Source organism: Schistocerca gregaria, chromosome 8 (genome assembly GCF_023897955.1).
Source record: "Schistocerca gregaria isolate iqSchGreg1 chromosome 8, iqSchGreg1.2, whole genome shotgun sequence".
Classification (NCBI taxonomy): domain Eukaryota; kingdom Metazoa; phylum Arthropoda; class Insecta; order Orthoptera; family Acrididae; genus Schistocerca; species Schistocerca gregaria.
The window spans coordinates 493,907,948-493,933,812 of NC_064927.1; the positions used below are offsets into that span (position 1 = coordinate 493,907,948).

At 43.0% G+C, this 25,865-nt stretch overlaps 2 protein-coding genes across 6 annotated transcripts in view; one reads left to right on the plus strand and one right to left on the minus strand.

Moving 5' to 3' along the window:
• The window catches only part of LOC126284460 (trichoplein keratin filament-binding protein), a 713,651-nt gene that overhangs the window by 651,722 nt on the left and 36,064 nt on the right, over window positions 1–25,865 (minus strand). The window lies entirely within an intron of this gene.
• Window positions 1–25,865, plus strand: part of LOC126284459 (serine/arginine repetitive matrix protein 1) — a 177,076-nt gene that overhangs the window by 147,144 nt on the left and 4,067 nt on the right. For both annotated transcript variants that reach the window (XM_049983381.1, XM_049983382.1), the window contains 6 exons: window positions 1,453–1,567; window positions 4,262–4,455; window positions 12,165–12,263; window positions 14,451–14,615; window positions 16,955–17,095; window positions 20,567–20,797. In XM_049983381.1, coding sequence (XP_049839338.1) covers window positions 1,453–1,567; window positions 4,262–4,455; window positions 12,165–12,263; window positions 14,451–14,615; window positions 16,955–17,095; window positions 20,567–20,797 — 945 coding nt within the window. The remainder of the gene's footprint in view (window positions 1–1,452; window positions 1,568–4,261; window positions 4,456–12,164; window positions 12,264–14,450; window positions 14,616–16,954; window positions 17,096–20,566; window positions 20,798–25,865) is intronic.

Genomic DNA, 25,865 nt, shown 5'->3' on the forward strand with positions numbered 1-25,865 from the left:
TGCTCTGAGCAACCTGCGCTGCGGACGTCTCCCTTTTGTTGTTCCCATGTAGTTATTTGTGGAGATGGAAAAAAATCGAGATTCGAGCAATGATTAAGTACTTTGTACAGAAATACAGGGAAGCAAAGGAAATTTCACGCTGATTTTCAGAACACACTGGGGACTCTGCTCCTTAATATTCACTTGTTACTAAGTGGATAAACAAATTTAAATTGGTCGGGACAGCTTATATGAGGCTCCACATTTTCGTTGGCTAAGACATGCCACTGCCCCAGAAGTGCATTAAATTCTCATGGAGGATCGTCGACTGAAAGTGCGACAAATTTTAAAAGCTGTAGGGGTATCTTCTGCATGGGTACATCACATTTTAATAGTCTAATTGGACATGAGAAAATATCTGATGGATGGGTGCTGTGACTCTTAAGGCAGGATCAGAATTGTATCACAATGCAAATGTCCGAACAATGTTTGACCGTTTTCAGAACAACGAACAAGATTTTTTGCGTCCGTTTTTTTAATCACAAATGAAACTTGGGTTCATGCGCGCCCACACACAAGTGTCGCTCCCATGCCAAAAAGATGTGAACTACGCCGCCAAGATACGAACTGTTTGCACACCCGCCTTATTCGACTGATTTGGCTTCGTGAGACTTCCATCTCCTCCCCAAGCTCAAAATTTTCCTCGATGGACGCAGATTCTCTTCGAACGAAGAACTGAAAGCCGATGTTAACATGTATTTTGCAGGCCTGAGGAGCTAATTTTTGAGATGGGATCAAGGCATTGCAACACAGATGGACAAAGTGCCTTATTGTGTACGGACCCTACTTTGAAAAATAGAGAAGTTTCTCCGACGCAAGGGCGCGACTGGGAAGTAGACATCTACTAGAATAGTCCCCATTTTGGAAACACGGCACAGTGATCAATGGCATATTTTTGAGTTGAATATAGCGGTAATGAATGAACAGCTGTTTCAGGTGCTACTTCTGTTGACAGGTATCCTGTAGTGGAATTCTGCGCTCTCCAAGACCAGGCTTTTGGTCGTTCAAACTACTGTTTGTTATATCTGCCAGTCTTCCTACACTTTTAACTACGGCAGTTCACGAGTAACCCACAGCTGCGGCAGTTTGCGAGATAGAGGCAACATCTTGAAAGGACTTACTTCCTTTCAACATTCAGCAACTCAATTCTACAGGTTATATTTTAAGATCACAAGCTAACGGTACCAGCGATGCAATAAGGTCGCTGTATCCTTTTATAGGTTCACAATCTGGTCATAATCTCATGGTCATACAATGTGTGTATCCTGAGAATAGAAGCAAGATATTAAACTCTGGTATCCCATGCAGAAATCGGGCAGATGTTGTCGAGTGCCAACAGTAACACTGTCTGGAGACTGATCGATTGTTGGCTGTAAAAGGGCGAAATCTGAAATGCTACTGTTGTGTTCGCAGTTCATGTACGAGTCAGAGAAGGACACAGTACACAACCAACTGCTGAAGGAGATCCAGAGCGGAGTCAGGCTCAAGAGGGTGGTCACCAACGACCGCAGTAAACCGCAACTCGATGGTAAGTAGTAGCACGCTGTCTAGCTCTCACAAACTGCAACACACAATCGGCCACACAAAACGTCACTAGGGTGCTTAAATTCTTCTGTTTTGCTCGTAACACGTACCCAGGGCAACACGATAACTCTACTGGCAATAACACTTTTTTCAGGAAATGGTATAACCATATCTGCGTGTGCTAAAATGGTAGAAGCTTTTGGCAACAGGCTTTTGATGAGTTCACGAACCTTACAGACGAGAAAAAAAATGATTTCTGAAGTACGTGAAAACTATTGTAGCGCCTAAAATAATTCAAGGCAAAAAGTAACAAGGAAGCTCTGTCGCTACAGGGAGAACAAAAGTAAACACTGAGTATACTAAGAGTTTTGCCGTAGCATGTTTAAGCTTTAAGTGACTGAGCGATGTAATTATATGGCGCAAACTGACTCGATATCCCACTCTCCTTCCAACAGGAATGCAAGCCTCAGTACCTGATCACTTCACTGTGACAATAATAAAAGCACGTAAAATTCAAAGCAGTGCTTCACTGCACAGCAATCAAAGACGAAGAAGGTTGGAAGTGGGAGGGGGAATACGATTAATGCGGCGTCAATGAAACCGCACTCGCGGCGATGTCCGTATGGCCTAGTTTACTCCAGTCCGGAAAACCGTCACCTCCGAGGATGATTAAGCGAAAAAGTTCACATCTGGCGTGGCGAGGGCGTAGCCACGAGTTCTCGAAACGCTGCTCACTACATATACTTGTTCTGAATAGTGTAGCAGAACTTTCGAAATGTAACGCTCTCAGCATACAGTACCGGTCCCACGAACAACGTTACGGCGTATGTCTTCACCCCCCCCCCCCCCCCCACACACACACACAGTTTTATAAAATTAAACATGTTTCTACAAATGTGATCAAATATGTGACGAAACAAATAAGCAAATTAATAAGACGATGGTTTCGGGACTTTAACAATTTGACTACATCACACACTTGCAGTGTCGAGTCTTGTATATGCGAAAAGCCTCATTTTTGTGAATATTTTTTTTCATTCTTTGATTTCGTACTCGCGGAGGTGTCATATCTGTTACAGTAATTGTGAAAATTTACACTTCCATGCTGTTGCACAAGTATCTGGGTATAGAGACAAGCTCTGGAAAAAGAAAAAAAGAGAAAAAAGAAAAAAAACTACTGCAGTGCAGAGAATGCGGATGGTAAAATTCTGTTACAGCAGAAAGAATGTGTTTCATGTTTCTTACCGAAACAATCGTACACAACAATGTTTTTCCGCCGCTGCAGAGTCTCTCAGTTGCATTAGACGCAAAGTTATTTGCGGCTAATCCCTTTCCTTTTCCACTCCTTTCGTAAATAAGTAGTAGCGAGAAAACAATCTAGCCGATTATCTGGGCACTATTTCTGTAGCACGCGGCCCGGGCTCTTGGCTCTGTCTCTTTAGAACACTTTCATCCCACTTCCCCGGCGTCTCCGCTGTAAAACGTCTCTGCTGAGGGTAAGTAGACCGCGCCGCTGTGTCAGAAAACCTAACCACACTATCTGCAGAGCTCCCTGAGCAAGCAGTAGAGTCGAACTAACACGCCAAAAGAGGTGCCAGTGCAGGAAATTAGACCGGATGTTTTAAAACGTACGAGAAGTTAGTTACGTATAAAACAAAGAAGCATCGTGCAGAGTAGCGAGGCGAAGACATTTTTGAGCAGGCCGGGATGGGTCGGGGTTGGATTTGCCTACTTGTTTTCGTTGCCAGCTGTTTGGAAACAAACCAAACAGTGAGTTGTAGATAAGTGCCTACCAAGGCGTTAACGCTGTGCGTCACAGTCCTTACGACGTTCTCTTTGTTTATCACATTACGATTTTTCGGTCCATCTTAAATTTCTGCGATACTGTCTTGTCTTATTCATTGATGGCGCCGGAAAACATCGCTAGAGCAAGGTACTGCGTGTCCCGTTCACGGTCTGGTTACAGACAAAACACCCAGCAATGAAAACTGCGGTCTACACCCGACGAAGACGACTAGGGAGGATGTCGACATGTTGTGGAACGGATATCACGACATTAATTCGCCTGAAGACCAATATGGTTGAAAATTGAAAATTTAGCCTAGAAAACCTAAGATATTACATCACACTATTTCAGATAAACTATGGCTCGGAAATGGTTAAATATTTCTCTAGTGCCAATATTCCTAGGAAGTTAGCAAGCCCAAGATCACCAGATTTAACACCAGTAGAGATCTTTCTACGTTGCTATGTGAACAATTTGTTAAACTGTAAAGCAGCGGAGAGTGGATGATTTCGTACCTCACATTTCAACAACTAAAACTGTAGTAATACTTTTATCACCCTTCAGTTCTTTCTCAATAGGCATACAATATGAAGCTGCAGGTGAAAATTTTAGGGCAATACAGTTATAACAATAGTTCAATATTAAAATGTCCTCAAAATACAATGGCTCGGTCTGTAAATTCACTTACTTTAATGCAAAGGTGTGCTGCCGCAGATCGCATACAATCTGATTTACTGGACTAGTTTCGCTTTTCAGAAGCGAGCATTCTCGGATGTTCGTTGCTATGGTGGCAACACGAGAAACGTTCAAAGCTTGGCGCCATTGCCAACACAAAGCAATTACTGTTTGTCGACTTCGCTTTGCTCGGCTGGCTACCATTTTGCCTCACGCCTGCACTTGTGTGTGGCCCAGGACTGCGCAAGTTCCGGCGGCAGATGACCATCGAGGAGCAGATCCAGAAGGCCGAGGTAGAGCCCGACGCCGCGGAGCCGGACGAGCTCGACGACATCGATAAGGTGCGCGACGACCTGCAGTCGACCAAGCAGATGCTCGCGCTCGAACTCCGCAACAAGGAGGCAGTCGAGCGCGAGAACAAGCGCCTCCAGGTGAGTGCACACACTTCCCAACACCAAATGCGCATCTCTACAAGAGGCGCACTTTGGAAGAGCACCGATTAGACATAATGAGTCCTTCCCATAAACAAACAACTTGCTGCGTCCCTGAACACACACATTAGCGTGCTCTCAGTCGCCCTTCGTATTATTTGGCTTGAAGAGAAGTATGTTACGCCTAGGTGCTCCCTTAATTGCTTTCAGCTTGTTGAAGGCCGTGTTAGTTAGCCATTCACACCACAGTGGTTCAAAATTTGATGTCGCAGCTGCAATTTTAAGTCTGTGCCCGCTACTTCAATTTCAAGTTTGTCTCACGTGGTTGCTTCTTTAGCTAATTGTCAACTAACTCAATTCCCAGAACATGAGGCTCGATCAGATGGCTGTTACAGTGGATCCGGAGCTGTGAAAGTCCTTGAATAGTAGCAATTAAAAAGTTTCCGAGGTAACACTGAGATATGCTTTACATGTAGCTCGTGGAGTCGCTTCCAACCAGGAAGTTCTTTGTTGCTACATTTTCAATGTATAGCAGAGATCGTGTTAAGGCGACCAGCTCTGCAGTTTTTACGCTACGTGCACTCAGCAGAGAATATTTCTTGTGGCACCTTTACGTGTGCAAAAGCAAAACTAACCCCGTCGTTGACTTTCGATAAACCTGTGTTGACGCATTTGGAGTTGGGTAGTCATCGAGGATTGAATGGATCAGGCGTGTGGTGGGGTCAGTATTCTCTTAGGGCCATGGAAAAGGTCCATCCTAATCATAGTACACACCACAGGGAGCGCCAAGAGGGAAGTCCATGAACGCAGGCAACAGGGGGAATTGCACCTTACACAGAGCCTTCAATCCTACCCCACCTGATGCACACATTTTTGAGCGATTTGTAAATACTCTACAGGGCTAATAGGGAAAGTTCCGTCTGTCAACCGCATACCACTATGGTGACGATGGTATAACAAGTTCAAAACTAATGATGTCGTCAACTTGTAGGCGCCACATCCATAGTCCATGTGGAGTAAGATCAAAGATTTCGTAAAATCACAGAACAGTGTGGTCTGTGCTCCAGGAAGTTCTGCTGAGAAATCTGACAGTATTAGGTTCCCTCATGCAATCTGCCTTGAGCTGTTGTACATGTGGTAACCATGTTAGCCTACTATGAAATTAAAGGTCTAAAAATTTAAAATTTTCAACGACGTCAAGTAGCAGGTCACCGAGATAGAGTTTGGGTGAGGGTGCACATTTCTGAGTCTACAAAAGTGCATAACGCGAGTTTTAGTGGGAGAAAACTGATATCCCTGATCCCTGATTCAGGGTGCAATTATGTACTTTCTGTATGACCTCCCTGAAATTTGCGCTCTGTGGTATGCAATGATGTGGAGCTGTAATACAGGCACAGATCGTCAACATACAGTGGTGGTGAGACTGTGGGTCCCACTGCAGTCACAATACCACTGACGGCGATTGGGAAGATGGTTACGCTCAGAACCTGTCCCTGAATTTCCTGTATTCTAGATTCCTGTACATATTGGTTTTTGAGGGCTAAATCCAAGGTATGCAGAATAAGGTTGGACCTATTACACTCAAAACAGTCAGACGGATAGGACATTACTGATAGAAACGGATAAGCAACCCCAGGAGTGCAACTCACACAGTTGGTATCGTTCGTCTTCCACATGTCAAAGAACACAAAAATTACGTGTTGGCAAAGCACAAAAGCATTGCGCATTGCAGATCCGAGACATATCAGTTGGTCTGTGGTGGACCGGAGTGCCCTAAAAACCACTCTGAAATTTCGATAGATGTGCTAAGACTTCCAGGCACCAACATACTCGCCCATTGACCATTCTTTCAAATAATTTAGAGCCCATTCGTTACAGAGATTGGTCGATAATTAGTCAAAATTTGAGGTTCTTTTGCCAGTTTCGGGATAGAAATAACAACACGCTCCCGCAATTGAGAGGGAAACTGCCCTTCTAGCAAAAACGATTGAAAAACCCGAGGATGTGTTTTATACTGTCGCTGTTACGATGTTTAAGCATTTGGTTACGGATTTTGTCAGGTCCTGGGGCTGTGTCTCGACACGCTGAAAAAGAACGACGGAACTCCCATTCACTAATGGAGCAACTGTGATTCGAGGCCTCCTGCTTGGTAGGATAAATAGTCTTTCTGCGCCAGCGCCTCCCAGGTCGGTAAGTTAGGATGGTATGCGGACACTTGAGTGAGTTGTGGGGCAATGACCTTGCCATCAGTACAGATGTCGCCACTGAGGGAGATGCCACGAATTGCTGTACAGTGAGTGTCCGCAAATACGGCGGAGTTAAGCCCATAATTGAGACGATGAGGTGTGGGCTCCCGTAAATGTACATATTGTTCCCAACACTTGCGCTTTTTTTAAAAAAAAGCTATTAAATGTTACGTGAAACGATGGCGTTTGTGTACTGAAGTGCCCTTTTGACGCTCTGTGAGAGCTGCAGCTATTTCTCCACACCACCGCGTCACATTCCGGCAGGAAGGGCCTGATGAACAGGGTACTGTTCCTTCCACAGCATGTATAATCGTGTCAGTAGTATCTTGTACCACTCCTTCGATATCCTTTGGAGGTGAGAGCTTGCTAATTTGAGATATTACATACTATTGCCCTAGTTAGCAGGTGGACACAGAACAGCCACAGTTTCTAATGCAATATTCAGTGGCAGCTGCTTACTGAAAGAGTCGGAGTATATGAATTTGCAGACTTCCCTCTCGGTGTTAACAATATTTTTGCCTTGGGATCTGTAATTTTTAACAACAGGGAGCTGAGCTTCTGAGAATCATGTCCAGTGAAATGCCACGCCGACTGCACAATAAGTAGCCGTTAATCGAAGGAGTTCGGATAGTTGGCGATGGTAGCCATCACAATTCCACTGAAAGAATATCAGACTGGGTTCTGAGAAAGCAGCAAAGGAGGAATGGGAGTATAGATTACTTTTCTGTTGAGTCATCAGTATTGATAAACTCGACCGGGAGGGAGGGAGGGAGAGAGAGAGAGAGAGAGAGAGAGAGAGAGAGAGAGAGAGAGAGAGAGAGAGAGAGAGAGAGGAGGGGCTGATGTACCATCACCTGACTGAAAAACAGGCACTGACATTTGGCCAGGACCATGAGCTGATGTTTGAGTCCGTGTCCTCGCGCAACGTGTGAATTTTGGCACAATGTTAGCCAAGTTTGGCGTTTATATGGATTGGCAGAGAGAAAAGAAAACCTAGGAATATAAAGCACTTGATCGTCTGTTGCATCAAGATGTAACAAAAAGTTTGAATTACTACAGAACTGATAATAACTGTAGTCGTCCAAATTTTTTCTTACAATATCGATGCAAAAGACGACCAAGTGTTTTATATTCCTGGTTTTTCTTTTCCCTCTTGAAAATTGAGCATATTAGCAAATAAGGCGGGTGGTGTACTGGGCGGTTTACACATGTAGGGGGTCGTTTACACAATATCTGCCCTCATGCATTGTTCTTCCACACGTCCCACAAGTAGCCTCATTAGTACATGTGTCCAAGCCTGTGGCACCTGAAACATCTCTCAGGAGGAGAAAAATACGATTTGGCATCACACCTAAGAACCATGATCTTAATATTCTCAGGTAAAAGATTTCCACTGAAAGGCAGAATGAAGGCTCCAGGGCCCACTCTATTATCCTCAGGTCCCCTCTGAATGCACACCACTCTAATTAGTGTGCAGTTCTTCGTCTGTTTGTGTAGTGTCAGATCCATGTGGAAGATAAGACAATGAATCCTGTTGAGTTTGTTATGAAAAGAGATGGTAACTGCTATACCTCCGATCTTGTTGTAGATGTGAAATGCCTGTTATTGGTTAGTATTCAAAATCTTGACCAACAAAAATCCTTCTCTCATTTTCTCTGTTGCAGCAACTATCCTTAATATTCTCAATGGAGAACAGTGCCTTTGTTGTTGGCGAAGATTCTCAGTCAGTTCTGAAGCATGCCAAGAACTGGGTATGTCTCTGTATCAAAATCTTGCTTTCCAACTGCTCACTCGGCCATGTTGACGCGACCACTGGTATGGGCGAGTTTGATCGGTTTCATTGCGGATCTCCCGCTCCGATGCCACTCCCTGCGATCTGAGCTCTCCTACGGCACAGGCTACCTAGCACTGCAGCCGCTGCCCAGAGTCCCAGATTTGACGGGTGCCATCTCCGCCGCATACATGGGGAATTTACGGCTCAGACTAAAGCAGAGCTATATCTGGGGTGCCAGCGGGCTACAACCGCGTGGTGTACGAGCCCCGACGTCTCTTCCCCCCCCCCCCCCCCCCCCTCCGCGCACACACACAACAGATTGGCTAGGGTGCTGGGTTTCCAGTGAAAACAAAGATTCGCACAGCGCACAACGGAAATATTATACTCCACGTAAGGCGTTCTTTTCCGAACTGCCCAGTAACAGTGAAATTTAGAGGGGAGGTCAAACCCTACGGCGGGACCATAAGTAATTGACTCAAAAAGGTTAAGGAAGAGGTTATGAAATGAGCTAAAACTGACGGCTGTCCTTAAAATAGCTGAGTCATCAACATAGAAACATGACTAGGTGTAAGACTTCTTATAGTCGCTTCTTACGACCGGGAAGCCACACGCGCGAGTGTGTTCTAGACCCCATATCGCAGGGGTGAGGGGCGGGGGAGGAGGAAATTAGATCAGATGGTAGAAAATTTCATTCAATGACTCCTCAGGTAGCGCAGCCACCCTCGAAGAAGATAATTTAAAACACGCTTTCTCGAACGATACTAATTCGTGTGCGAATTAACAAGAACTGTGTGTTTTTTATGTGAACATTTCATGGGAATGAGGAATTTTACAACCAAAAGGACCGCTTACCATCATATTACTACCGAAACGAAAAAGAATACTGGAGTAAATTAAGGGAGACAAATTTCTTTCATGCCCATCAAATATAACTTGCCAGGGATTCTATGAAGAAGAACCGCCAGGGATATTCTTCACCACAACAACTGTGCTATACTGACCGAGATTTAGAAATAAATTGAAACGGCTTGTGCAGCAATTATAACATGCACTTCCGCGAACTTTCTTCTTTCTTCCCAAGCGATGGTCGTGTCAGCCTGCAGTAACTATATTCAGACCTGAAGAAGTAAAACGCAAGCCAGGACTGTGACGTCAAACAACAGCATACAATACAGAATGCATCCATCACTGATAACTGGAAATAAAGGGAAAACTCTACACTTCTTAGTTCGCTGGTACTCTATAAAGTGATACAGACGACTCAACACACACGTTTACCGTAGTAAGGTGATCAATCTGATTAGCTTCAGTAACTGTGGAAGGCGATCTTGACTACGATTCCTCGTACGCCTGCATGCATCGAGTGTTTGTAGTTTTTATTTCCCTGAAATGTATGTAAATTCTTCGTACCACCAGGATAAAAACGACTAAACAGTCAAATAACAAGGAAATTCTCTTCCACAATTGCACAAATAAATCATCAACAGTTTACTGTAGTCATCAAAACGATTCCAACCAATGAACATGTGCAGTCTTTAATTGACCAGGCGTTCTCCTAGGATGGAAGAATGTAGGAGTTAGGTCTGGACAAAGCCTCAAAAAAAGTACGACTTACAGCACCACGCAGGTTATTTTCCACCATGGTTATATGCAGTAGAACATTAGTCAAAAGAATAGAAGCTCATTGCATATTCTAACAGCTTAACTTCGAATAAAAAGAATGGATGTTTTACTCTGAGCATGCATATTTGTTTTTAAACTATAAAACAGATACAGATTAGGAAAATCACCTTCTTATTACAGTGGAAGCAAGCTTAAGAATCAGTAATAAAGGATATTCACAGCTATGAGCTAAATTTCATTTTCGAAAAATGCATCCAAACCGAATTCTTAATGAGCACATTGCGAGACCACAATATCAAACTAAGCTTAAATTTTCGATACTTCTCTAGGAAGCTCCAAAAAATTGCAACTTTAGGCTTCTTTACATATCTTTGGAGTATTTGGATCACGTGATTGTCTTAGATCTCAGCAAAACCCATTGTTTCAGAGTTTCCCCTTGTTGCCTTAGACCATTTTGCTCTTTTACAACCAAATGCGCTAATTTCTTGCGTGATCTGAACTGCTCAGTATACATCTAAGCAAGGCCGCAAGACATTTTTGGCCGCAGCTCTGAGGGAACGAACGGCGAACGCCGTTCTATCGCCCCGCGCCGTTTCAGCGGAGAGGCCGGTTATTTTCGCCGCTCCAGTAAGACTCGCCCACGGGCCGCGACTGCGCTGCCAAGTGACAGGTTACCAAACGCAGGAGTGCGGTCGTTACTTCAACAGCTTTGTCAGCTGTCCGTGTCACGCGCGGCCCTGCCAAAAACAATATGACGCGCGCGTCTTTCACACCCACAAGCAGTGCATGTAATCTCTAAAGAAAAGCACTCGCTTCTGGGAGAACTCTCCCGACAGGCCGCTGTTAATTTTTAACTGTCACTATCTGTCTATATTGAGCAATATTGCATGTTTCAGAACAGCAAGTTTAGATTGCCAAATATCGCTTATGGCTCTTTGAGATCAAATACTTGGTCATATTTCTACAACGGGGTAATAGAAAAGTTTACATTTCAAGAGGGAGAAATAAGGGATAAAAGCTTTTTTATTTTTATTTTTTAAAATATGTTGCTATTAAAGCAATTTTTAGTTAAACCAACGAAAATTGTATTCGCTTTTCCAATCGGAGATGAAAATTAGGTGTTTCAGCATTTTTGAAAATTTAACCGCTATGGGAATGAAATAATGGGTAGCTCTTTTTTAAAATTAATCACCAAAAAACTACTAAAGTATTTTTAAAGCTACATACATGATAAATGGTATTTGACTTCTCGGTTACAAATGAAAAAAGTCGTGTTTCTGTTTAAAAAAATTCAACCCCTAATAGCGTAAGATAAGGGATAAAATATTTTACAAAAATATTGCATTACGTAAGTATTTTTAAAGCTAAATCTGTGAAAACTTGAATTTGGCTTGTCGGTTGAAATATATGTTCCATGGCTTTTGGAAATTCAACCCCAATAGCAGCGAAATAGGGGATGAAAATTTTTATGGAAACATTTCATAATGAAAGCATTTTTTAAGCTAAATCTATGAAAATTTGTATGTGGGTTCTATTAGAATAAAAAATACAAAAGAGCTCGAAGTAGGGAGTATAATGTTTTATTAAAATATTTAATGTGAACGCATTTTAAAGCCAAATCTTTGAAAACTGGTATTTGGCTTCTCGGTTAGAAAAAAAAAACAATTACGTGTTTCACTGTTTCTTCGTTACTTTAAAAAACATTTAAAGGTAAATCTATGAAAACTGGTATTTCACTTCTCGGTTATATATAAAGAAATACGTATTAAGGGATGAAAGTTTCTGACGACGAGAACACAAGAGGCATGATGAACACAAACCTATGATTCCAGTTACCAGAATCGCCTTCTGATCAGAAGTACGTTCGGAAAAAACGCAACTACAAATACGCAATTATCTCGCAAACGTCTGGACTGCATACCTTTCTTTCCCCACCGTTTTCGCCCCTATTATAGTATACCTTCATCTGTACCAGTTTTCGCTATTATGATACATCTCGGTTGGTGCTTTCTTCCATGGTGTCTGGTACCGTGGAGCCCGACGAATTCAATCAACTCCTGCCGCAGGTACGTGTGCTGGATTTGGAGGCCGAAGTGGAGAAGCTGCGGGCGCAGACGCAAGCGGGCGGGCAGACTCCGGCGGCCAAGCGCTCGGAGGAGCAACAGGTAAGAAACTGCTGCTGAAGCTCCCCATGCCACTCTGCCCTGTGCAAACCGCAAACTCCTGCGTCCTCCTACATCCGTCTGAACCTACTCATTGTATTGTAATCAAACCTTGGTCTCTCTCCACAGTTTTTAAATCCCACACTCTCTTTCATTGCCAAATTGAAGTTTTCTCTATGCCTCAGGGCACGACTTATAACCAAATTCCTTCTTTTAGTCGAGTTGTGCCGTAAATTCCTTTCCTTCCAAGTTCTATTCAGTGCCTCTTAGTCATCCGACATGTCCCTCTGATCGATCTCTAGAATTCTTCCGTATCACCTCATTTCAAAACCTTCCATCCTCTTCTTATCTGAACTTTTTATCGTTTATGTTTTTACATACAGGGCTACACTTCAGTCAGAGGAATATCTTCAGAAAAAAGTTCCTCTTTTCCAGAAATGCCGTTCTTCCTGTTGCCCGTCTGCATGTTATATTCTCTCTACTTCAGCCATTATCAACAGTCATGCTGCCCAAATAGTACAACTCACCTATTTTTAGAGTCTCATATCCTATCCGAATTCCCCCAGCATCGCCTGATTTAATTCGATTATCCGATATCCTTGTTTTACTTTTGTCGGTACTCACCTTTTCTTCAAGACACTATCCACTCTCCTTTCTCTTTCAAGTCATTTGTCATCTTCAACAAAATTACAATGTCATCAGCAGACCTCATAATTTTCATTTTATTTCTCTGAACTTTAATTCCGTCTCATATTTCTCTCTAATTTCCTTTACTGTTTGCCTAATGTACAGACTGAATAACACTGGGGATAGACTATAACCCTGACTCACTTCCTTCTCAACTACTACTTCCCTTTACATGTCTCTCTCGATTCTTATAACTACAGTCTATTGTGTGTACAAGTTGTAGATAGCCTTTCGCCCCCTGTATTTTCTCCCTGCTACCTCCAGAATTTCAAAGAGTGCATTCCAGTCAACACTAAAAACTCACTCTATATCTGCAAATGCTAAAACATATGTTTGCCTTTCTTCTTCACTTCAGATTATTTTCTAAGGTAAGGTGTGGGACCAGTATGTCCTTGCCCTTTTCTACATTTCTGAAAAACCCAAACTGATCTTCCCCGAGGTCGTCTTTTATCAGTTTTTCCATTATTCTGTAAAGAATTCTTATCACAATTTTGTAATCATGAATGCTGATGGTTCAGCAATGTTCACACCTTTCAACATCCAGTTCTTTGGAGCTGGAGTTCTTACATTTTTATTCCTGAAATCTGAAGATATTCCGCCTGTCTCGTACATCTTTGGTGGAACTGTTTTGTGATGGTTGCGTCTCCCAACGCTCTGAATATTGCCTTCGTTTCCCTTGTACAGCACTTCTGTACATTCCTTCCAGCTTCAGCTCTCGCTTCTTTGCTTAGTATGGGCTTGTCATCTGAGCTCTTTTAACATTTACATGTGTGTTTGTTTTCTACGAAGTTCTCTCTAATTTTTATATAAACGTCATCCATAAGGGGCAGTCAAATGAAAACGAGACGGATGGATGGAAAAAAGTAACTGAACTGTTTATTATTTCAAAAGTAACCGCCATAAATGATACATTTATCCGCTGTGAGACAAAACGGTCAGTGCCTTCATGGAAAAATGTTTGCAATTTCCTACGGAACCATGTTTGTACCCAGGCGTGTACCTCTTCGTCTTAAGCAAATCGACGGCAGCGATTGTCTATCTTCAGCGCACCAGAAATATGGAAATCACATGGAGAGAGATCGGGATTGTAAGAACGACGTGTAACGTCTTGGCAGCGAAAGTTTTGCAGCATAGTTGAAACAGCATTGGCAACATGTGCGCGCCTACGCGTTTTCCATATTATTGGAGCCCTGAAGAAAGACATTCGTGGTCGTTGGTTTGCTTCGTATCAATCGTATGAAAAGGCGCGCATCTGGCTAAAGTTACAGTTCTGTAGGCAACCGCAAACATTTTCCCATGACGGCACTGACCGTCGTGTGTTGATTACTTTTGAAATTATAACCAGCTCGCTTACTTTTTTCCCACATGCCTCGTTTTCATTTGATTGCCCCATATTCTTGGCCCGAAAACAGTAAAGTAACATGAAAATACCATTCACGCCTAGCGGTACTAGTGAACAGTCTAGAATTCAGTAATGTCTCTGACGGTGACGATTTGTTGCAGGAGATCAAGAAACTGCGGGAGCAGATGCGCGAGGCGCAGAAGGCGACGGAGGAGCTGGAGAAGAAGTACCACGACACGGCGGGCCAACTGGACATGACGCGGGCAGAGGTGGACGACCTGCAGCGCAAGAACCAGGCGCTCGAGAAGAAGCTGGCCGCGCTGAAGGTAGCCGGGGCCCCATCCTAGAACTCCCTCAAGTAGAGAGCGCGCTAGTGCACGGTAAGGCTAGCTGTAGCTCCGGCTCCCGCTGGGTAGCGAACCTCTCCTGCAGGTCGTATCACTCGTACTTGGACGGTGACGACCGCGGGCGAACACCTCAACAACTCCACTGTTGCTAACACGCCGCCTGCCGGAATGAGTCTCCTTACTTGCTCCCGTATTTTGAAATATTTCACTATTTTTCATTACAGCCCACTGTTAATTAAAAAGAATACGATCGGCAGTATTAAACATCTCTCGTACAGATACTAACCTAGCACTTTCTCCTATGACTTTTGCAGGGACTTGAGGCTCCTATGGAGGTGTGCCACGTGAATGCTTTAACGGGAGTCATACGTATTTGTTTTACAATAGGAAAGTAGAGCTACGGCACAACTCAAAATACAACATTTCTCAGTGCCATCATGCCACTCAGTGTTTGATTTACGATAGCTTTTTATTTTTGTGATCTAGTTGCGATCTTGGCTCCACGGTAGTCTAACCTCTGCATAATGACTGCAATCTGCTTCCACTTGAACTTGATTACAGTCGTCAAGACTTCGTCTTTCTCCACAATTTTCATTCCCCAATCTTCCCTTCATTACCAAATCGACAATACGTTGATGCCCCAGCTGTGTCCTATCAACCGATCACTTTTTTTTAGTCATGTTGTGCCATGCATGTCATTTACCCCAATTTAATGCCGTGCCTCCTCATTAGTTATCCGATCTACGCAGCTAAACTTCACAATTATTCTGTAGCACCACCTTTCAAAGGCTTCTACTGATTTCTTGCCTGCGTTGCTTGTCGTCCACTGTTCAGATCTGTACAAGGCTATACTCCACACAAACATCTTTAAAATTGCCTTCCTAACACTTATAATTTATATTCGATGTCAATATATTTCTCCTTTTCAAAATGGTCTTCTTGTTATTGCCAGTCTGCTTTTCATATCCTCCCTACTTCAGCCATCGTCAGTTATTTTGAGGCACAAATATCAAACTCATATATTACTTTTAGTGGCCCATTTCTAGTCCAATTCCCTTCGCAATTCCTCTTGAACTTACGCTTCAGTGCTTGTTGACATGGTAACTTGGCGGACCATCTTTGGCAACAATGGCTAAACGTAACACTTGCTCCTTTTCCATAAAGCAACAGAACAGATCTCAATGAAGCCTATCTTGGTTTCTAGATAGGTCGTTGCGTCGTCACCAACATCATTACACTGTTCTTTTTCACATTACTGATTATGGGATCGCTTGAAGCCCGACATCTAAAAGCAAACATTTTCAAACCAGATAGGGATTCTTGCTCAGTTTTTAAACGCTTCTGTTCACATCAAAAAAGAATGTAGACAGCAGATCTAATCCGGATCACAAAATGTATATGCACCAAAAAGGACTTTTTTTAATACTTGCGGCATATTAATTGCTGACATTTTCATATAGCTGCTTCTTGAAAATCACAAATCATAGAATATAAGTTTATCTGATGTTTCTCTCCGAAATGGGAGCACACCCACATCCAACTTTTATTCGTTCCTTCCTGGAACACTCAGTACAGAATGCAAGGTTAGTGTGTACGGTACACCGACAAAAAATATACTTTAGACAAATCTCAATGCAGCACTTTATTTACAATTTCTATATTTTTATTCAAGCTTGTAACACGAATTATAAACTTTAATATTAGCCCACGCGAACCTCAAAAACACACATCAAACTCTTCCTCGATTCAAAACACCAGCGGAGGTCAGTAGGGTCCGAAGTGCAACAGGGCTCAATGTAACCACTGTTCTGCACGGCAAACATCATAAATCCAAAAAAGAAATATTTTAAATTTACAAAAAATAAATCTCCATTTAGTGACTGCCCAGTCCTCATTTGTACGTTTTAGTTAGTTATGTCCTGTAAGTAGTTTTTTGTTGCTGAATAGTGTATATCATAAATATGTATTAACCAAAACGTCGAGAAGCTATAACACTGTAAACACAGCTGCAGCTCGTTGCTTTTGCAAAAAGGTTTCTGTTATGATATTACTGTAGATTGATTGTCTGTTTACAGAGAAGCTGCAGTTTATGCGCAGAATGTGAGTATATCAGGCGCTCATGCGTATACGCTACAGACAGGAGGTAAGTAAGTATGAGTCACGAAGGAAAAACAGAAGGAAAAAAAAGACCACCACCAACAATGAAAATCGCCACCACCATTTCTTTATACTGTGTGTACGAGCTGCACCTCCGGCGAGAGGGGTTGCAGTCGGCTCTCCCGGATGACGGCGATACATGTGCGTGCATGTGTTTTCAGGATAACCCGGGACTCGTGCTGTCCAAGCAGCCGTCCGCCAAGAAAGTGGGAGCCGCTGTGACCAACAACCAGAGGCCCGGCGAAGAAGACGAGGAGTCGGAGTACACGGAGGAGACCGAGACGGAGACGGAATCCTCAGAGGTGCGATAAAAATTCTGCCTGCCACTGTAGTAGCTGCAGTCAAGTTTCTAAACAGTGCAAAGTTTTGAGTTTCCAGCCGCATAAACTCGTCGACGTTTGGCTACTCTCTCTACTTCCTCCAGAATATTTTACTCTATAATATCTCTACTAACGAATTGATTTAACATTTTTTTTAAATTTTCTTTTTCACGTACTTACATATCTCCACAGAAATATGTTCTGTTCACTATTAAGTTTATCAAGCTATTCTTTTCTTCCTCACCTTATGTGGAGTATCAATTCCCTAGCCTGATAATGTTAAATTTAACATATTTATACCCCGTTTTCTCAGGAACTACCCAGGGTAATAAAAAGAAACTTTGCCAAAATATAGAGCCATATATACATTGCCTGATCAACTGTCAAATATATAACTTCTTTTGGAATCAACATATGAATTTTTTAGTGAAAGTCTTTAATTTTTTTGTAATTATTTTAAAAAAGTGTTGATGCTCAAACTATGAGTTCTCTCTCTACCATTGTACATGCGCATAAATATAATACCGCTGGTAATAAGAGACAAAAATTTCAGTTTTAGCTTAAGTAGTTTCTGAAATAATGGGAAACATTTACAAAAGAGTTGTGAAGTAAAGGAAAAGTCACTACTGAATGAAGAGAGAGCCTAAAACTCTCCAGGTTTGTAATCTTGATGTTCTTCAGGATCAACGAAATACAATCTCTTCCTCGATCTGAGGGATATTGGTGCTTCTGTTTCATTTGTGACCACAACTTCTGACTTGGAAGCTTGCTGTTTGTCCAGTTCTTGTTGTATTGATTCTGTATTATGGCCAGACTTAATTCCAAATTGCTTCAGAACTTTAATCCTGCCTGCATCTCCACCGCTGAAGATGATCCCAGCATCATTGACCCCATTCTTCAGTGTTTTCGAGCCCACAAATGCAGGCGTTTTTGGCACCCTGGTCCATACAACATTGTCAAAAACTCATTTACGTTTTTCCTGTGAGGCATTTCTTCAGAAGATGTGGATGTGCTACATCTCCATATAATGGCTTTATTACTGTTCCAGCAGCTCCAGGAATGGTGTTTCTGTGGGTGTATTTGGTTCCTGCTGCCTCGGCTTTGCGGTGTTTACACCCTTCACCTGAACACAAACTGTGTTGCGGCTTCTCATTATATGACGTCTTGTTGACAAACGTAGCCCATAATGCTTTTCTCATTGCTTCCCCATGTTGTTTGTATTCATTCTAATGGCTTGGTCACAGTATTCACTTTTCTTACTGATTGGTTTGTCAGTGCCATCTTCAAGGTTTTTACTGGAAACGTTCTGCCTGATTTTACAGAGTCGGGTACCCATTCATTTCTGCACATGACAGACACTTTTTAACTTCTGTGGTGTTAGGTCATCATCATAGGGCCAGCTGTCAATTATTGATTTGAATGAACGGTAACCACCAGCAGCAAAGATTTGAGCACAGAGCGCTGAAAAACCTTCACAATGGAGGCACTTTCCATGTCTCCACTGGATTCCTCAAATGTTTTCTGACAGTTGCGTTCATGCAATTGGTTCTTTTCATTTTCGTACTCACTTTTGTGCATTTCCAAACTAAGAACTAAACAGTTTCCTTTAAAGACATTTTCAGAAACTATTATTTGTCCTCCACGCAAATTACAGCACGCAACTGGTTAAACATTTTTTAGTACACTTAAACATAATAATAAACTGATATCACTGGCACTGGTTCCACTTTTGTTCACAAGCTGCTTCTTGGAAAAAGCAGTTGGTTGTTTACAACTTTGTTCAGTGCAGTCGCTAGATGCAAGCTTTCCAACAGGACATGTTCTATAGAATCTACTTCCCTTATTTCTTCTCTTCTTGAGTAAGTCCTCTCGTGGAGTGATATTAAAAAGAGGAACTAAACTCAATGAGCAACAAGTCTCAATATACACAATGAAAGGCGCAATGTGCCTTACAAAATGTGGGTGACATGTTTTATACCACAAACAAGAAGTGATAGCCCATAAACCAAAGAAACAAACCTATGCGGCAGGATGTTTGCTATAAATCACCGCGTTGTAGAGCACTCAATTCCATAGGTATCTCATTGTAATTGAATAAGTGCTCATAGAACCTATAGAAATTACTTGTGATGTAAATCCTTTCAAAATAAAAGTACTTATAGTCATCCAAATCAACGAAACATACTTCAAATTAAAGAGAAAACTCTGTACAACAATTTTCCATAAAAATATAAATATACATTTTATATGGACAATACCTTTTTAACTCCCTTTAAGCATTTACTCCATTTTATAGGCCCCTTTCCCCATCTGCCCTTGAGCTCATACTGCCCCTGTCCTACGCTCATGTACTTCTGGGATCCATGTACTATACACTTTGAAATATTTTCTTCTTAGTCTAATAAGAATGTTTGCTGTCTCAGACATCTTTAGCCAGGAAAATGCTTTTTCGTCTGCGCATGTCTTCTACATCTTATTTGTTTCAAATGTGCAAAGCGACAATTTTCTAAATTGTAGGATCCTTCCTTTCTGTTTGATATCTGATTGGTGCATGAGTTCGTAGCACTTTTCCATACGTTTAATAAACACAACAGATACGCGTGACAGATACTTTAGTCATCAATAATATATTCTCCTTCACTATTTTACAGTCTTTCAATGGCGAGATAACTTTTCGACTCTGCGACTGTAAAAATCATGTGGTTCTGTGGCAAAGAACTTACCAAGCCATGTTCAGAGTGCATTTTCATCCAGAAACGAAGTCCCTCGAATGCTGCTCGATAGAGCTCGGAAAAGGTGAAAATCTGAGGGCACAAGATAAGGTGATGTTTCTTTGTGGCACAGACCGAGGGAGATGGTGCAGCGGTTATCGCACAGGACAAACATTCGGGAGGATGACAGTTCAAATCCCCGCCCGGTCATCCAGATTTACGTTTTCCGTGATTTTCCTAAATTGCTTAAGGCAAATGCCGGGATGGTTCCTTTGAAAGGGCTCGACCGATTTGCTTCCTCATACTCGAAACAATCCGAGCTTGCACTCCGTCTCTGTTAACCACGCTGTCTACGAGACGTGCTATGTTCCTTCCATTTTTTGTAGCACACTTCTATTTTGTACAGGAGTTCCTCGCAGTAGTTGAGATCTCTGTTGTGTAATATGTTATTTATCTGTGTACGAGAGGTAGTCACGAAGTTTTAATTATCACCTCAAGAAAATAAAGTTACGTGATAAAGTTTTTGTTTGGTTTCGGGTACATGCCCCCACTTCCGCTGCTGCCGGAAACAAACCACCGCACGACGCTTCGCCACTTCGCTGTGGTTCCTGTAGCAGCGTGCTTCGGTACTGTGGCGCCGCAGTACCATTATTTTTCGAGGTGATGGTTAAAACTTTACTTGCGACTACGCGACGTAATTGCGGCGGGCAGTCTCAGAGCAGTGTTGACACTGGCGGTGCAGGAGGAGGAGAACGCGGAGAACGCGGCGGCGCTGAAGGAGAAGCGGCAGGCGCGCGAGCTGAGGCTGCTGGCGACGAAGCTGAAGAGCTACAAGGACAAGGAGGCGGCCGCCAGGAACGAGCGCAAGGCGCTGCGCGAGCAGCTGCGGCGCGAGCAGAAGGCGCTGCGCCAGGAGCGCCACAAGTACCGCCTGCTGCAGAAGGAGGTCGACAAGATGGCCAAGCTCATGAAGGTGAGGCGCGCTGGTCGCTCCCGTCTCCCCGCACCGCTCCCCCTTCCCTCTTCTCCTACACCTCGCGCTTCTCAGTGTTCGCCATTGTAAATAAGGCAACTGCAATTTAATCCTATGATGCGCCGTGTCTACTGCCACGGACAGCTGTCGCTTCTTTCGCATTTTCAATCAGTCGTGAACCTGCAAATGCACGCAATCCACTGCAGTGCACTCACTATTCGTATTCCGCCCGGCATGCATTTGCAACCTTATGACTGACTAAAAAAACAAAGAAGCGACCGTTAAAAGCTATACACTGCAGTGAAAAGGGTGCACCACGGGGTTAAGTGTTTGAAGGGTAGAGTATACAAACGGGTAAACAAAAGCAGCTGTGACAGTGGGCCTAGTGCCCCTCCCATAGCTCTATTTCGGTTTAAATGCATTTTGACCATCAGTCGTATTAATTCAAATCATCACCTGTTGAAGCATGACATATTATTAAGTTCTTGCAGCTCCTGACGCTCAGCTCGCTCGCGGGCAGGCGCAGCGAGTAGTGGCTACGCGCCGGGCGGCCATATTCCGCGCACCTGACTGTCGGTCTTCAGAGCACACTTGACCCTCTGTGCAGTGGACGCAAGGATGCCCACCACTATGCGAGCTGCAACAGCCAGCTATATCGTATAATTCATAACAAGTCAAGTGTGAAAAATAAGGTCACTTTATTTAACAAATATAAAATCTCAACCATAATGTCCAAGTTCGCATTCAAACCTTCCACTTTTATTGCAACACAACTTTCACTCTCAGCTGTTTTCCTGGATTATTTCCAAATGATCTTTATAGTTGTTTGGTTACGATAATCTTAGAGTATTCTGCAACGAATCCGTTACATGAACTGTTCTCGGTGCACTTATCTCCTTAATTCTCGATGAAAATTGAAGCTTTCCGCATTAACCACCACTGAAACTTCCTGCCATTTAACAACTGTGTCCCAGATCAGGATTTTTGCCTTTCACAAGAATGTGCTACCTCAACTGAGCAATCTAGGTACAACTCACGACCCGCCCTCACAACTTCACTTCTGCCACCTGCCAGTACATCTATCACACAGCTCATTGGCAGAAAGCAACTGACTAGAAAAAGTAACACAATCTCACAGATACCCAATGGCATGAAATGCTGGACAATGGTCGTTATACTCGAAATCTCGTATTTTCATCGAGAATTAACGTGACAAGTACACAGAGAACTGTTTATACAATCCAGTTTACTCTGTAGCATAACGTAAACACACCATCTGATAAAAAGTATGCATGTGGCTACAGTCTTTGCCTTTACGTCGGCTTGAATTCGCCTTGAGACACACTCAATGAAATGCCTGTGGACGAACAGCGACCCATTCTTCCAGAGCCGAAACCAAAAATGTTGGACGCTGGGGTCGGCAGCGATGTTGACGCTGCTCTACTTCATCCCAAAGGGTTCATGCCAGAACTCAGGGCAGGCTAGTTTATTTCAGGAATGTACTAGGAACCATTTCCTCAAAGGCGCTGCAGGGTAACCGCGCTGTCTAAAGCACCTTGTAATCACTGTTAGCGCGGCTGCCCCTCCTCCCCCCCCCCCCCCCCCCCCAGAGGTACGAGTTCTCTTTCGGGCATCAGTGTGTGTGTGTGTGTGTGTGTGTGTGTGTGTGTGTGTGTGTGTGTGTGTGTGTGTGTGTGTGTGTGTTCTGTCCTTAGCGTAAGTTAGATTAAGTAGTGTGTAAGCCTAGGGACCCATCACCTCAGCAGTTTGGTCCTATAGGAACTTACCACAAATTTCCAAGTTTCCAAAGGCGCTGCTTTATGACAGTGTGCATTGTCATACTGATCTACTTTAGGCAGTATAGAATGCTATAAAATATGTTCGTATTCTTCCGCATTTAGCACTTTATTAAGCACAATAACGTAACCACTCTCTAACCACGATAAAAGCCCTCATACCATAACACCACTTCCTCTGTGCTTTACTGTTGGCACCACACGCTATGACAGATGACGTTCTCCAGGCAATCGCAAAATCCAAACTCTTCCATCAGATTGCGACAGGGTGTAGTGTCATCACTCCAAATCACTCGTTTCCAGATTTTCCGTTCGTCAGTATAAGAGGTCTGCCTGCTCTTGAGTTAGCTGTGTTTGTCCCTGTGCGTATCCACTTCTCATCCACGCCACCATCAGTCGACATGGGCAGCTTTAGAACGGAGGAACACGGTGGTAACATCCAATAACTGGTCCACGTTCGCAGTCACTGAGCTCTCCTGACTTGGATCATATAGCCTATGTACCATTCAATCACTGGGAATTATTTTAAACTTGATATACGGGCACTTATCACTTCTTGCTACTGCACGCTATTCTTACCCTTAATTATTTGGCTCTGTGTACATACAGATATACTCCGTTGAATGATCTATCACAATCTCTTGAAATATATTAATTAATTTGCTTTCGCCTCATCAGGCACTTTACTTCCCATATACAAATTGGCTCAAATGGCTCTGAGCACTATGGAACTTAACATCTGAGATTATCAGTCCCCTAGAACTTAGAACTACTTAAACCTAACTAAATTAAGGACATCACACACATCCATGCCCGAGGCAGGATTCGAAACTGCGACCTTACAGTCGCGCGGTTCCAAATTGAAGCGCCTAGAACCGCACCAAACCGAGAAATATGAGAAGCTTCTGAAATCTGTCACTTGGCATAATATCCTTGATAAAAGCAGGCCCCCACGAGTGCGACCAGAGATAATCTATAGACATACCTTTTGTGCACAATACACCTCGAACATACATTATGGCTATCAGTTTCTCCAGTTCCTCGAGTGACACAGCCCAGTCACTGTTTTTTAGTACTTTTCGAGGATTTGATTCCGCGTATTTCTTTATGAGACATAGCAGTGTTTCATCAAAAATAAGACGGAAGGCACTGATGACAGACCTGTCTGCTCGTTGGCAAGCATAAGCAGTGGGACCTCCTCTCTCCTTCAGAACATTCAGAGCTGACAGCCTTCCAGAAGATGAATAATTTCCAATCTCCCACACCGTTCCATCCTTTGCAATCATCTTTCTAGACACTTCCAACTGTACCTGCTGGGTTGAAAGAGGTGATGACTGACGTATATCAGCATCTGAAGCCACCTCCGCTAATCGCCCATCGTTCACAATGTCTTCGACTTCACTTGTCTCAGGTACATAATCATCATCTTCATCAGTGAAGTCAATTTCCAATTCAACTTCGGAATTCTCTACGAGATATAACGTGTTTCGCGGACAAAGACTGCCTCAGTGACACTACATAAGCAGTGGCGGACTGGAACGTACACGTGCCAAGTTTGCAACAATGAGGAGCAACTGCTCTGCGTTACTGCTCACTGTTGCCACTGTATTGTTGGATAATTTACTTATATTCAGAAGATAAATTACAGCGGGGTCACATTGACCCCTTCAGCCATTCTAGGTATACTGAATGAAATGGCGAAGAAAATTAAAATATTTTGTAAATACTAAAACATCTTCAGAAAGAGGAGAAAAATTAGAAGTCATATGATTTCATTACGGAAGTAAATAAATTGGATATGGCAATGAACGAAAAAGGCATGACAGGGGTCATTTTGACCCCTTCCGCCGCTCTAGTGTTAAAATGCATGGAGAGCTATATCGACTCACTCTACGGACTGAAGACCACGACAACAATAATGCAGCACTAATTAGGTACACACGATGTTCTTGTCCAGTTTCTTAACAACAAAACATGTTGTGTTTGGCAGTGTGCATGCACATATAGTTCTGATGTCAAATATTAGAGCAGTATGGCATTAATGCAGATTCATATCTGCTTGCCAAGTTTTCCTGGTGCATACAAAGATTCTTAATAGGTGAAACTATCGATATGTGTATGTGTATTGATATATTTGGCTGGAAACTTACAACATGGAAACAAGTTTATCTGTCACAATAAAAAGGAAAAATAGACTTCTATGTAAATACCTTGCACATAGCCACAGAAGCACTTGGAAAATATATCTATCATATTTACTTTGTAACACAGTGAGACGCTGCTAGTATAAGAGACTGTCGCGTAAATAAGCTTTACAACAAGAAACAAGGCAAATATTTTTGCGCGTGGGTTTATAATTTCTCCAGAAATGAAATGTGGAGTACTATAAACACATTGCGGTGATTCTGCAGACCTGATCATGCTGGACTCTGGACTTTTGGAACGCCAGGCGATTTGAATAATTACGAAAGAGGCAGTGAAATTCACAACGGTATGCATACACAGCTACATCTCGCTCCCCCTGAAAAATATAGCACAGACAGTGCAGAACGCAGTACGCCAATATGAAGAGACTCACACATGGAGAGACAAATCATAAAAAAGATGCCCGCTAGACGCTACAGAGAGAAAGGCGCTGCTCTGGTGTCGATAGGGCCCGTCTTTATTCCAACTACTAATTGAGTTATGTCAATATGACAGAATAACTTTGTTTCTCTCCTGGATTATTATTGCCTAAATTGAGGTGTTTACGAAACTACATATTGTGTTTTTCCAGTGTGAAGATCATCGTCAATAAGTACTCCTTCAGTAGGTTCTACCTAAAATATAGCGGATAAAGGGTGCATGGCTGGTCATTGCCGCCCCCCCCCCCCCCCCCCCGCTAAAAGAGAGTCGTGAAACGTTTATATTCTTGGATAAATAAAATTCCAAATTTCTCAACAATCTTTTGGGGGAATAAAGTAACATAAAAACGAAGAGTCTCGAAGATGGCAGAAGAACCCATAAAATTACAAATTTTGCGGCCTTGCATCTTGATTGCCTGTAGAAAACATTCCTGCCAGGTAAAGCTGCACCTGGCAACAACAAATCCATGACGATTCGATAGTCCACAAGTAGGAGCAACAAAACAAATGAAGCTAAGAGTATCGCAAGACAGAAGGGGACCACCACCACCACGACACTCCCTCCTTCTGCGCCGGGCCAAATAGCCGCGCGGTGTGGGCGCCCTGCCACAGATCGCGCGGGTCTACCCCCCGCCCCCCCTCCCCCCG